The sequence below is a fragment of the Enhydra lutris genome, unplaced genomic scaffold (assembly GCF_002288905.1).
Source record: "Enhydra lutris kenyoni isolate GAN:26980312 unplaced genomic scaffold, ASM228890v2 scaffoldscaffold13, whole genome shotgun sequence".
Taxonomy (NCBI): Eukaryota; Metazoa; Chordata; class Mammalia; order Carnivora; family Mustelidae; genus Enhydra; species Enhydra lutris.
In genome coordinates this window covers 54,181,858-54,196,346 of record NW_019154097.1, presented here as the reverse complement: position 1 = coordinate 54,196,346, position 14,489 = coordinate 54,181,858, and the positions used below count along the sequence as shown (strand labels likewise).

The 14,489-nt window shown below is 52.8% G+C and overlaps 1 protein-coding gene across 1 annotated transcript in view; it reads right to left on the bottom strand.

Annotated features, from left to right (window-relative positions):
• LOC111145792 (IQ motif containing E) overlaps positions 1-14,489 on the bottom strand; it is a 66,234-nt gene that overhangs the window by 50,598 nt on the left and 1,147 nt on the right. The window contains exons 2-6 of the mRNA XM_022501009.1: positions 9,948-9,995; positions 8,816-8,861; positions 5,192-5,320; positions 4,499-4,633; positions 3,539-3,609 (exon numbers count right to left, since the gene is read on the bottom strand). Coding sequence (XP_022356717.1) covers positions 3,539-3,609; positions 4,499-4,633; positions 5,192-5,320; positions 8,816-8,861; positions 9,948-9,995 — 429 coding nt within the window. The remainder of the gene's footprint in view (positions 1-3,538; positions 3,610-4,498; positions 4,634-5,191; positions 5,321-8,815; positions 8,862-9,947; positions 9,996-14,489) is intronic.

Genomic DNA, 14,489 nt, shown 5'->3' with positions numbered 1-14,489 from the left:
GGGCAGTGCCCACGCCATCAGCAGTGCAGTCAACCAGCTGCCAGCACCGGCCCGCAGCCGGACTGGCCAGCTCTCCTGGGAACACCCTTCTCCGTTCCGGGCACTCGTGGTGTGCAGGCAGGGGAACAGTGTCTGAACAAAACCACCACCGGCCAGCCACTCAAAGCATGCACCCACGGAGGGAGGCTTGGCAGGTCGGCCACACGCCTGCGGTAGGCCAGTAGTGCTCTGGGGCATGAGAGGTCGCTGGCACTCGGTGAGGGTTTAAGTCAGTTCATGCACAGCCATTGAAAAGGAGAAGAAATCATATCATGGGAATTCTGCTTCTGGAAATAGGGGGTACACTCGCTGTTCCCTCCTGCTTTGTACCCTGACAAACCTTGGACAGTGTATAGGAGGCAAACATGAGGGGGCTCAGAAGGGTGGGGAGAAGAAGCAGACTAGTTCAGGACCCAGGAGATGACCGCCGAGTCCCCCCTTATGCCTCATACTCACTCACTGGAGTATGGGGGGAAAGGCAAAGCCCAGACGAGCCCAAGGGCACAGACAGGAGAGCCTCCTCTCCCCAGCAGGAAAGGGCACCTCACCAGGCAGAAAACTTATGGACAATAATGGCTCCACCTCAGGCAGATCCTGCAGAACGGAGCGTGGCCCCATCCCTGTCAGTGACAGCTAAGTGCGGAGCCCAGCCCCGACCCCCGCCACCCCCGCCAGGCTGTAGTAAGGCTTCCTGCCCCCTCCTTGCTGAGGGAGGGGGTGGTCAGAGGAGGAGTGGGGGAGGGTCAGGACTTCCCTGTCCAGGGGTAATGAGGCCGTGCGCGCGCGCGCGCGCAAAACAAAATGCGAGACTTAAATCCTAACATACCAAAGATTACATTAAATGTAAGTGATCTAAACAAACCACCCGGAAGACAGAAACAGGCAAAGTAGACCAAGACCAACCATATGTTGTCTACAAGGAGCTGATTTTAACATGGCAAGAAAGGAGGTGGAAGTAGAAGGATGGAAAGAGAGACGCCACTGAAACATTAACCAAAGAAAGCAGGAGTGGGTCCGTTAATGCCAGTCAAAGCAGACATCAGAGAGCAGAGACAGATGTCACGTAGCACCTATCAGGTTCAATGGGACACAGTGACCCTAAAGGCACACACACCCAACAAATGACAAGACTGGAGGGGAAGCCAGACCCACGAGCACAGTGTGGCCTTCAACACCCTTCCCTGAGCGACGAGCAAGCGGCTGCACAGAAAGCCAGCAGGGGTGCTGGGGAGCGCAACAGGCACCCCACAGGGGCTGGCAGCCCGCACACCGCACCCTGCCTGCCAACAGCGTGCACGCCCTCTTCCCAGGCCCATGGCATAGATGCGAGAACGGGCACTCCCTGGGCCACGTGGCCAACCTGGACACACTTACAAGAAACAAAACTACATGGGGTGAGTTCTGTGGCTACAACGAGTAAATCTCTAAACTCTCAGACACTCAACGACATAATTCCAAATAATCGTGGGCCAAAGGGTCTTCAGGGAATTAGCACAACGGAAAAGTACAACAATAGCACACTTGGCAGGACGCGGCTGGACCAGGGCTGAGTGGAAGGAGCCACGGTACAGGCCGCTCTGGAAGTTTCCTAGGGCAGGACGCTCAGTGGAAAATGCCAGTCTTCGGGGGTCCTGTACAGTGTGATTCCATGTACAGAGCATCATCAGGACACCAAGATCATAGCGATGGGGAGAAGTCATGGTCACCGGGAGTTAGGAATGGTGAGTGGGGAGGGAGACAGGTATGACCACAAAGGGACAGCTCAAGGGACAGCCTGGGGCAGCATGTGTGCTGACAGTATGGCAGGTACATGACCACACACATGTGGCAACATGGCACGGAACTGGACACGCACATGGCACCCATGTCCGTGTCCTGGTTTTGATACCGTGCTGATGGGTGGGGAAGACTGGTGCAGGGTCAGGAGACTCTCCGTACCACCTCTGCCGCTGCTCGGGACAGTCTACACCCTGGCTCCTTGCTGAGTGTCGGGCTCCCTGGGGTGGTCTACACCACCAGCCACTCACTGAGTGTCGGGCTCCCTGGGGTGGTCTACACCGCCAGCCCCTCGCTGAGTGTCGGGCTCCCTGGGGTGGTCTACACCGCCGGCCTCTCGTGAGTGCCAGGCATGGCATGAAAGCACTTGCACCGGTACTCTGCTGAGCTCTCACAGCAACCCTGTGAGACTATACCTCTATGGTCCCCATTTTCAACAGGAAACTGAGGCTTCACTTGCCATAGAAAAATGACTGATGCTCCAGACCCCAGAGCCACAGTGTCAAGGAAGTAGACTCTCTTCTCTCTGCGTCTAGAAGCCTGGGCTGATTTTTTCCAGAAGCCTGTGACGGTGAAGTCTGAATAAAGTCAGCGTAATTTTACCCAGAGACCCACTTCTAGTCCCACAAAGACTCAAGAGTGCTACCACAGTGATTATTCAGAGCTCAAAATTGGGGTTCTCCCCATGATACCTGCCCAACACCTGTCCAATACCTGCCCTGAGAACGTGGCACATGGGAGGCACTTTCACTGCTGGGCACTCCCGTGGGGCACAGTCTCTTGGTTCTACCTGAAATCTGAGCATCTTGTCTGGACTGACGCAGAAGGACTGTGTCTTGTACACCGCGGCCTAGACCAGCCGCTCCTCAGGCAGGGATGGCTCGCAGGCCTGTCGCCATGGCCGGGCCCTGGACGTGCTTCCTGCCCACACCCTGTTTAACCTCTGGTGCCCAGACAGGCTGTGGGCCCCCAGATGGGGTTCGGCTGGTGGGGACAGTAGGGCTAGAAAGAAACTGACGTTATGGAAGGGAGTGAACCCTGGCCTCTTCTCTAGGGGCCCGAGAACGCGTATGGGCACTAAAGCACAGCATGGCAGTCATGGTTATGGTGACGGTGACGAGGATGACAGTGATTCAGCTCAGTGCACTTCATGCGTCAGGGACCGGGAGATAGCACGCGGTGGGAAAAGCAGCCTTGGCCTCGGGAGGCAGATGGCCTTAGTGGAAGTCTTCATTCTGCTACTGGTCGACCTTGGACGGACGACTACCTTGTGTGAGTCTCAAGGTCATCACCAGCTAAGAGCCGTGAACGCCCTCCCAGACTCCTGTGGAGATCCACAGAGCGAGGGCACGTGGAACATCCAGTTCACACGGAAGACGCGCGCGCAGGAGGCGACTCTGCTAACGATGCCAGCGACCTTACCCGATGCCAAACCTCTGTGCCGAGGGACTGTGAGGTCAAGCCCGTGTTTCCCCTGCCTCCCTGCCATGCTGGGGGAGCAGAGCAGAGATGGCGCTGACACACTGGGGAGGCGTCTCCCGCAGCTGGCGCAAGGTGGGCCACCCTGCTTCCAAGGCACAGGGCCGGGCTTCGAACTCGGGCGTCCCTCCAAAGCTCATGTTCTTTCCGCACAGACACATCAGCACCAACCCAGGCCTTCCCACCTCTCCTTGCAGAAGGCTCTTGCTGTCTAAAACCAGCAAGGGACAGTCAGAAACACTACCTTCTTCAGCTCAATGATCTCGTCGTACATGTCTTCCTTCTCTCTGTAGACCGGGGTCCCGGGAACGTGACCTGGAGGGCGACACGCAAATGTCTGAAAAGATCATCCCAACAGCAGAAAGAGTTCCTGGCTGTACCTTAAGGAAAACCAAGAAGTTGATAAAATTACCCTTTTAAATAAAGGAGGGTTAAAAAAAAATAAATAAAAGAGCAAAAATACTTGCATGTTTTTTGGCCTGACCACAATACTTCCCCCGAAAGTAAGGAGACCAAAACTGATAGCAACGCAGAAAGATAAAGCAGAAGGAAATGGAAAGGTGTGAACACAGGGCTTACTTGCAGGAAAAGGAAAGAAGGGGCCAAAAGGAGAAGCGGTATGTTCAGGTTTTAAATAGCAAACAAAACGAAAAGACTAACACCCGTTCCCATGTCGAAGCAGTGAGGCACATTCTGGTTCCAATGTGATACCCGATATACGTGGACTCCAAACCACCGAAGCCTAAAGTAGAACTCGGAGCCAGCCAGAGCGGGCCGGGGGTCAGCTCGCGGTCACAGTGACAAGGGTGGAGGCCCTCAAGGAGAGCTGTGAGAGCCGGGCAGGAAACGTGGGTAAAGGCCAGGCAGGAAGACAGAGACAGGACAATAGACGCAGCTTTTCTGGTGAGATGTGGGCTTTTCCTTATTTGCAATTGTTATTTCTAAGGTTGTGTGTCCAATAGATTTCATTAAGACTCTAAGTTTAGGGAGACGGGCCCTACTGGAGCCCGGGAAGATGTCTCTGTCCACATGAGCAAAGCTAGTTTCTAGGAGGACAGAGTGGATTTGCAGGACCCCGTCCTCTCTCCGTGATCTCGCAGGGATCCAGCACAGGAAGCCCCATATCTCACTGTGTCCAAGCAGATCCCGCGCTCTCCCTCCTGCTTTCCCTCACGTGGGGCCTCACCAGCATCACTGGGCTCACCATTGCTGGCAGAACGCCTGAGATCTGACCTCTTCATTCTCAAAGCTTCTGTCACATAGTCGGGTGTGCTGCTGTGGGGGGTGGTCCATGCATGCTCCAAGGTCACGTCTGACTTCAGGGGCTGGGTCAGACTTCCTGGTTTGAACGTGCATGGATTTAATACGACAGGTACACACAAACACGACAGGAGGTTTTGCCTCTAATCATCAATCTTCCTGGACGGAAGACAGCCCAAGTCGGCCATCAGATAGTGGCTATCGGTGCTTTGCTGCTAAGTGTTCAATAAGCAGATCTCAAGAGACAAAGCAAGCCCAGGTCTGTAGCATCTGCTTAGTTCCCTGGTATAAATATTCCCACCACGTCCAACCTAAGCTGCAGGGTGACATCGACCAGCTCCCAAAATTCCTAAAATGGAAAAAGAGGCTCGTGCAAGCTAGCAGGAGCTGGCTCCAACAGGCCAGGCTGGCCGGGCCGAGGCCTCCTAAGACTCAGAGACGTACGGTGTCACACACGCAGACCATCAGAAACCACACTAACCGGTTCGTAAAGGTTACGAGGCTCAACGTCTTCGAGAAGATTAAAAACAATGTCATTCAAGGAAGTCAAATCACAAACTGTAGCTTAAATCACCACCCTCGATTCCTAACTCTCTCCTGTGAAGCGGGAAAGGTCTCTGTCGGAGCGACCACGTACCTGGCTTTGAGCTTCCCAGCCACAGTCTCTGTGGGGTCAAGGACATTCTGTTACCAAGAGGCATGCTTGCTGCTGTCCTCAAAGATCTCCAAGACGCCACTTTTCTCGGCTTAGGGTGATAAGGTGACTCTAGAAAGTCAACACATGGTTTCAGAGGTGCAAGAGATCAATGCCCCCCACAACGCGAGTGTCTCCGACAATAACAGACTGCAGAATAGTCGCAAGAATGTTCTGGCAAAAGTAAAAAACATAGTTATGATGTGTAGATATATTTACACTTCCTTTTAAAATTTCATTATAAAGACATAACGTAACGGGAAATTTATCTAAAAATACAAATCCATAATTCTGGCTATATTGGATGTTTTCCGATGCGTGTGTAGCTCGGCATAGCCACGGTTTAGTGAACATACAATTTGGTGTCCTTTATACTCGACATTGTAAAAAATTTTCCATTTTGCTTCCACAAGCAATAATATCAAGAACTTAATATATTAAAAAATGTGGAAGAGGGGCCTGGGTGGCTCAGTGGGTTAAGCCTCCGCCTTCAGCTCAGCTCATGATCTCAGGGCCCTGGGATCAAGCCCCCCATCAGGCTCTCTGCTCAGCAGGGAGCCTGCTTCCTCCTCTCTCTCTCTGCCTGCTTCTCTGCCTACTTGTGATCTCTGTCAAATAAGTAAATAAAATCTTTAAAAGAAAAATGTGGAAGAAATGAGAAGAAAATTACCTTTCCAGGGCATTTTTTACTTTGTTACCAAAATAAGGGAAATGTTTTAAAGCTCTTTTTTAATCTGGAATTTCATCTCTTTAATTATGGAAGATATGACAAATGTATGTGAAAACTTAGTTATCCAAAAAACAGGCTCATATTTAGCAAAGAAATGTCTGTCTAGAGTAGTTCCTAAAAACATAAGTCTAATATATTTAGTTTTTTAAAAATTTCTATGTTTTGGGGCACCTGGGCGGCTCAGTCATTAAGCTGCTGCCTTCAGCTCAGGTCATGATTCCAGGTCCTGGGATCGAGCCCCACATTCAGCTCCCTGCTCAGCAGGAAGCCTGCTTCTCCCTCTCCCACCCCCACTGCTTGTGTTCCCTCTCTCACTATCTCTGTCAAATAAATAAATAAAATCTTTAAAAAAAATCCTATGATTTTGGGGAGCCTGGGTGGCTCAGTCGTTGAGCATGTACCTTCGGCTCAGGTCATGATCCCGGGATCCTGGGATCAAGCCCCACGTCAGGCTCCCTGCTCAGTGGGAAGCCTGCTTCTCCCTCTCCCTCTCCCTCCCCCTGCTTGTGTTCCCTCTCTTGTTGTCTCTCTATCAAATAAATAAAATCTAAAAAAAAATTTTTTTTCCTATGTTTTTTCCATGGCTTCAAAATTTATGAGAAATGTCCCATTATGATTTAGAACAGGAGAACAAAGACCCATTTGACCCGGACACATTTTCGCTCACCGGGACAGCTGATGGCCTTCCAAAATTGTCCATCTAAGTGCTCACTGATAAAGTAAATCAGCAATCAGGTAAACAGCTGTCCAAACAACATTTCCCTCCTAAATGTATGTGCTTCATCAACGAATAGTAAGAATTCCTCAGGAAATGTGCGTGCACACGGACCAAAGCAGGAAAGGCAGAAGGAAACTCGGCCAGGGGAGCACGTTGGCGAGCAGGGCCCCCAGCACCCAGCCCCCATGCTCCGGAAGCTACAGACCTACGTGGAGCTGGCCTGGACATTACAAAGACATGCTTGTGACGTTAACAGGACACGTGGCCACTGCTGTCATGGCCCAGGAATTCAGACAAAAGCACACCTGCTGAACAGGCTTTCCGAAGGACGTGAGGGGAACAGGCCTTGGGCCTGATGTCTGGCCAAGCAGCGTGAGAGGCAGTGCTGGCCCACGGAGAGAGGCGCCAGAGCTTGGGGTCAGGACCCGCAGGTCAGCGGGGAGCAGGGCAGCCTCGATAGTGATCAGTGCAGGACCAGCCAGACTCCCGGCCAGGCGCCAAGCACTGGAGCCGCAGAGCCGCTGAGGCTCAGCAGCCCCCTCCAGTGGTGATCCGGGGGTTCTCACCGGTGCAACTGACATGAAACACAATTCTGACATTTACAGAAATCAAGATAAAAACGATCTGCTAATTATGATTTTAAACACTTGAAATGCTGACTTTCGGTGAGAATGATGAAAGATGCTGTGGTATTTACCTTCGGCACCTCATAGCCATGAGGACTTAAAACAAAACGGTTTTAAAACAAGAAGGTTTAAAACACAAACACCCCACTTTCACTTTCTATCAGTTGTCAGGCTCCTCCACAGAAGGAAAGCAAGATCATCAAAAATCCAAACTCAAAGATAATTTCTCTCTGATGTTTATATTTCTTTGTAATAGAAAACACGCTTTCTTTCCTTGGCAGGAATTATCTTTCAAATGTTTCCCTTGGGCTAATACGAAAGTCCGTTAGCATTTTCTGAGTGTGTCATACACATGACACGGTGTTTGAAGTGTACATGCGTGTAAGGAACATAGATATGTGTGTAATAAAGTCTGGGACTGCCTCAGGTTTTTGGCGAGCAAAAGGAAGCCAATCCAGGATTTAAACTTTGTCCTGAAGACACTCCTAAGCGTAAAATTCACCTGTGGCTCACTGTGCTCTAGAGTAATGTCGTAACAGCCGAGAGGAAGAGGCTGGCTGGCCATCTGGACAAAGCCCACGCGTCATGGACTGAACATTTGTGCCCCCACAAGTCCTACGCCGAAACCTAACCCCTACTATGACCACGTGAGGGGGTGAGGCCTGCGGGAGATGACTGGCTCATGACGGGGGCCCTCATGATGCGATTAGTGCCCCCATAAAAGGGACCCCACCGAGCTCCCTCGCCCCTTCACCCATGGGAGATATAACCCGGCACAGCCGTCCACGGTCCAGAAGAGGCCTCACCAGAACCCAACTGTGCTGCCAGCCCTATCTGGGACATCCGGCCTCCGGGGCTGCGAGAAGTAACTGTCTGTTGTTCAGAAGGCGCCCAAACTTCAGTTTAGCTGCCTGGGCAAAGGAGAACCCGCCCTGCCGCCTCGTACCCGATGGGCAGCCGCCTGCTTGCCCGCAGGCAAGGGCGCTGTCTCCCAGACAGAGTTGCTGCCCCTGCCGAGGACGGGGGGCACAGAGGTGAACCCACAGGAAGCCACGACACCTGCTCAGCCCAGTGTGCCGACAGCAGCTCTCACGCAGGAGCCGATCCGGAGGGGACAAGGCTCTCTGGCCATGGCAGCGTTCCAAAGACACAAGCAGGTTCAGAGGGTAGGGAAGGAGCCCAAGAGGCTGGAAACATGGCATCTGCTGGGGGCTCTGGGGACCACGAACAGGAGCCTCAGCCCCTCGCTGGGCCTCCTCCCACAGGGAGCACTGGGGCCATGGGGGAAAGCGGGAACCCCAAGAGTGCCAGCTCATAAGACCCCAACACAAAATGGAGCCAAGCAGTGGAAACGTCGCATTTCAATGATCCCAAGTTTTGAAGAAGGCATTCGCGATCCTTCTCCCAAGATGCCAGGGAAGGACAGCTTCTGAAAACCATTTTCTGAGTTCAACTGCAGAAATCTGAGGGATGAGGGGCCTGGTCATACTTACTCGGTGATGTGGGTGGAGGTTTGTGGAAACTTTTCCTTTTTGTTTTCTGAAAGAAAGAGGAAATGAGGTAAAGCATGCTGAGCCTTCTAGAGCAGCCCCAAGGCCCCAGTGGTGAAGTGCGGGCATGTTCAGAAGGGGTCGGAGCAGGTGTGAGGGCAGTGACAGAGGAGCTGAACTCAGCAGAGACATGAGCACAGCCTGAGCCAAGGAAAAAGCCCACGGCATGGCGGGGTGACCCCAGGACACGTGATCAGAGCCACGTTCCGGCCAAGCTGGGTCCCCAGGGGCCCTGGCAACACTACATAGGCACAGACTGAAGACACCCCACAAGTGGTGTATCTTCGACCACCCCACTGTCCTTATGCCAGCGCCTGGAGCGTCAGGCTGTGACTGTCAACGAGGGCGGATTTGGCAAGAAGAAACGCTTGTGAACAAGGCACCTGCAAGGCCACCTGGGGAGGGCTGGTCCAGGAGAGGAGTGACCCTGTTGGCATCCCGTCTCCCGGGACAACCCTGATGCCAGGCCCAGAACTGGGCACCAACTGGGTTCTCCTACCCACTACTTATGTGCCCATGCCGCAGAGGTCTCTCATGGCAGACAGGGGGCCTGAGAGGCTCCCCCTGAGTCCACAGAGCTGCGGTGCAAGGGGGATCTGCTGGGGCCACGTGCCCTCAGGGCTCTGTGCTGAGGGATGACTGACATGCTGTCCACTCTCCCTTCAGGCTAGCTCCGGCAGCCCAGGGGCCATCCGGCCACGACATCACGCAGCACCAGGATGGCTGCCAAAGGGTCTCCTCTTTCCTCCCAGAGCCCTCACCCTCCCCTTACAGGTCAGGACTCGGGGCTGAGGGGTTGTAGCCAAAACCAGACCCAGGAGAGGAGCTTACCATCTGCCTCAAATATACGCCATTCGGGACTAACATCTGCATACAAGTCTTAAAACTACAACCACAGTCGTTTACATTCAACTAAGGGCTCAAAACTCTTCAGGTGCTGAGGAGCACGTGCGGTTTGTGTTCCAGCTCTAAACTCAACACTCGGGGGGAATGACCTAGTGCACACATTTGGGTAACATGAGTAACGGCAAAACAGCCAGCGCGGGGATCAGCGGCTGCCTCCGGTCGCACTCACCGTCTCAAAGTCAGAGTCAAAGGTAATTGCAGATAGACTGTCATCTCCCTGGAAGAAGAGATGCAAACATTGAAATTTTAGGGCACCTGCTTGGCTCCCCACGGTCGTACACACAAGGTGGAGAGAGCCCATCCACAGCTACACAGGCAGAGACTCAAAAAACACGGTCAGAGTAAGCACGTGGCGGCCAGACAGCTCAGCCCAGCAGAAAGAAGGGGTGGGGGACACAGAGCAGAGCCTCTGCCTGCAGGACAGCTCCATGTCTGTCCACCTAGCGACACCATTGGCACAAACTGTTGATAAAGAGACAGTTTGGGATTAAAGGACTTCATTTTCCACATTTTTAAAACGTGCTCTCGTTCACCTTCACATCAAAGCACGTGGAATCTGTGACTGGATCCTGATCAGAACAAGGTGAAGTCGTTCAAAAAAACATACTCATTAATACATGCATTATTCAGACGCATAACGCTTCCTGCCCTGGCCCGGGGTGGGGTGGGGGGGGGGCGCGAATAAAATCTGTACTGCCTAATTTCAGGACTAGGAGGTCGTTTCTCAAGAGAAGAGTGTTTCCATGTAACTCACTGGCTCAAGTTTACATCCTGAAAAAAGGAGAGACGGGAGGAGCAAAATTTAAATTCTTTCAGACTGTTTTGTCGCTGGTTTAAGAAGCTGCTGCTGGGAGTTAGGACCGCACGGCCCTCCTGTGAACCGACTATCCGTGTCTGGCTGTGGGGGTCCGTGGTGTGGTGGAGCCCACTTCCCACCCCAGCGGGACTTTGCTGAAAGGCACACGGGTCCTCTGCAGGGCTGAGGGTCAGAGCCTAAACAACATGCTGCTAGCAGCTTGCGGGTCTGCTGCAAACGGGGGCAGCGTCCCCCCTCTCTCTGAAACCCAGAGTCAGGACCCATGGTGCGGCGTGATGTGGGGCCGGGGAAGGGAGCGCACTCCAATAAGCACGATCTTTTACCAGCCACAGACTTGGGTTTTCGAGGTCACTAAACAGGTGACCTTTTCGGGGAGAAAGAACACATGCCGATTAGAGAGAGGAGTTTTCCTTGAGCAGAGTGTATGAATATAACATGCAGCATTTAGGAAGGTAAGACAGTGGATTCAATGTGCAGATCCTGGGCAAGACCAGAGGAGCCACTGTGGCAACCATATCCAGGTACCCAGGCATCGCCAAGGACGCGCCTGCCAACGGTGCGTGTGAACCCGCTGAAAACCACACAGCAAGCAAGAGGTTTCTCTTGTGGACACTCATCATTATTACTTGTTCTGAATACACCCTTGAAAGCTGTAGTGACTTGAAGGCTTAATGAGGGAATGAGGTTATGTGTGTGTGCAGTGGATAACACCGAGGGACCTCCCTCTCCCACACGTGTGCCAGCCCACCACGCCCTCTCCCTAGCCAGTCCTCCCCATGGGTCACTGTGGTGTCTAGCCCTACCAGCCACGTCTGGAGCCACGGAGCTGCTGCAGACCCGCCCCTTCCACCGGTAGGAGGCCACAGACGGCGTTAAAAACAGCAACCACGTTAAAGAAAAAAACCAACAGCAAACACATTAACAGCCGGTTCTCTGAGGCTGCCGGGCTAGACAGCACCTGTTGTGCGATGGGAACCCAGGGACCATGGGCGGGCAGGCAGTCCACAGGCAGAGAGTCCCGGGAGGCCTGGAGCGGCATCAGGCTTCTGTGCATGTTGTGCGATGTGGGTCATGCCACTGACCCTCCCCATCTCAGCTTCCTCGACCACAGAGGACACGTTCCTCTACCAGATTTTTAAAAGCACTGAAAGACCACATACACTACTAATTAAACATGGAGGGAGAAGACACGGCGCGTCCATCTAAGATGCAGGGGCCTGCGGGGACTCAGTTCACGGTGACAGTGAGGAAGGATACACTTCCAGAATGGTTGGGTGAGGAGCTCGGGCAACTGTCTCTTCTACAACCATTGAACACAGAAGCTTATAAAATAAATAATCGCTTGAAGTTTCTGGAAATTGACCTAAAGGCATAGAGCAATAGAGGAAGATTCATTCAAGAAAATCTACTTAATGTGGGGGAAAATAGTGGGAATCCGGGGCACCCCTTGCCCCCAAACTTCATCCCTTACAAACTATTTGAGAGATACCCGCTCTAGGTGGGTGCAGGCAGGATGGTGGGGAATGGTAGGGTATAAGTTCTGCCCCAGATGTGGCAAGCTAGGAATTCTGGGTCCCCAATGCCCCAGCACCAGCTTGCTGGTAGGGCAGAGGTCCCACACAGGGAGAGTCAAGCCCAGAAGGCCAGCGCCCCCTCCTGAAGCAGGGGTGTCACTCCAGGAGAAACACAGCCATCCCTGCCGCTGAGCGTAGCACCGAAGTCCTTCCCCGGGGAAGAGGCAGGCCAGTGGTTGTGCAGGGGGGTGAGGGGCCACTGGCTTTATTTGTAGCGAGTAGTGGAGCACTCCCACGCCTCCCCGATTCCACTGTCAAGTCGAAGGCCGCGGTGACATGGTGGGGAGCAATTACAGAGCCCTCCTGGCTCTGCAATCATTGCAGCAGAAAGTTAACCAGCAGAGCAAGTGGAACTATAACAGGTCCAGGAGCGCCTTCCTGGGGTCAGAGTCAACCCTGAGGCTCAGGGAGGCCGTCTACATTAGACTGCACCCACCAGGAGCAGACTCAGGGTGGGCTTGGAAACATTCTCCACACCACACCTCGATCCACCAAGAGGCACAAGCCCATGGACACTACCTTGAACCAAACAGTGGTTCAACGAGGAACTCCGCGGCTAGAGCAGCTCCCAGGAAGCCGGGCTTAGAGGTAAAATCACACATCCCTGAAGTCCAGGGGCCACATGGGCGGCTCAGGTTGCCCTCTCAGGCTGCCCTTTCAGATAGAGAGGAGCGACCCAAGCTGCTAGACCTTGGCTGCAGGTGGGCAAAAACTGTAAACTCCCGCCCTGTGCCAGCAGCCTCCAGGCCACACATGCGCACGTGCAGGCACACACATCATGCACGCGCACACACACGCACAGGCGTGTGTACACATTGCACATGCACACACACCAGGTGCACACATGCACGCACACACGCACACACACATCACAGAGGCATGTGTGCCCACACGTACGTGCGTGCGCACACACATACACGCAGTGGTCAAGGGCAGAAAGTTGACCAGAAAGTGGCTTGTGCCGAGCCAAGGGTGACCCCTAGGTGGTGAGGCTAGAGAATGTAAATAAGAAAGAATCCAAGCAGGGAATCAGGGGCCACACAGCGTGGGGAGATCAAGTGCGGGTCAGTCCAGCCAAGTCACTCAGCGAACAGATGAGCCACCAAGCAAACCACATTGGTCCCATGGAGAGGAGGGATCAAAATCCAGAGTTGCTATAACATTCTTTCTAAATGTCTAGCTTCCAACAGGAAACTATGAGACACAGAGAAAAACAGGAAAGTGTGAGCGATAGATGGGGAAATGCAGAAACAGAAACTTCTGATGGGCCTGGATGATGGACTTAGCAAAGTCTTTCAGAGCAGCTGTCATAAATATTTTCGAGCTGTGTTGCCGGGAGGCTGCAGGAGGGTCCGGGAGGCAGGAAGGCCCAGGGGTTGTGCAAGAGGTCAGGGAGGGCCAGGGGGTCACCTGAGTAGTAAAGCACATGACACAGAACCTTACACATGGTGAATGCCTAATAAATGTTCTTACTGTCTTGTTCTAGAAACTCTAAGCCCTTCCATAAGCATTGGCTCTTAAATCACTGGTGGTCCCACTTGGGCTCCATGTCATCCCGTGGCTCTGTACACAGCCACTGCACGGTGAGTCCCCCAGCAGAGAGTAAGCACTCTGGGAAGTCCACCAGCCAGCCCGGAGGCAGCTGCAGTCCACTAGGGGAACGGACAGATAGCACAGCGCCTGCTCTCAAGAGGTTCCTGTCTGATACTGGACAGACCCAAGCTCAGCAGAAAGCCAAAAGTTAGCCTGGACCAAGGGCTGAGAGTCTTCCTAAGTGCTGAGAGAGCTTTGGACTGGTTCCTCTATGAGACCGGATTCCTTGACACCAAGGCACAGGGCTTTACTGGTTTCGCATCCTCAGAGCCTCACGTGGAAGGGGCTTAACAAATCCTTAAGTGTGTAAGAATATTCATACCTGTGCTGTTCCTAGTAGCAAAAAAGTGCAAACAGGAGGGGGAAAGCAGGGAAACGGATAAAGTAGGGGTAGCCACAGCTCAGACTTTCTAAATCGTGCTCTTGAAAATGTGTAGTTGTGGGAAAACGTTAACAACAAATTAAATAGTAAAGGTCACAAAACAACTTAAATATGATCTCGATTTTTTTTTTAAAGCTGTGTGGGAAGAGATCCATTGAGAAAAGATCAGGAAGGAAATACACCAACATTAAGGTGATCTTGTGTAGGTGGTTAGATCATGGGTAAATTGGCGTTCCACATTCTAGCGCTCACAATTTTCACAATCACGACCTAAGGAGTTACTTTCTAAAGATAAAGGAGCAGTGAGTGAGTCCCAGGTAGGTGGCCCGGCCTTCCAGATGAGGC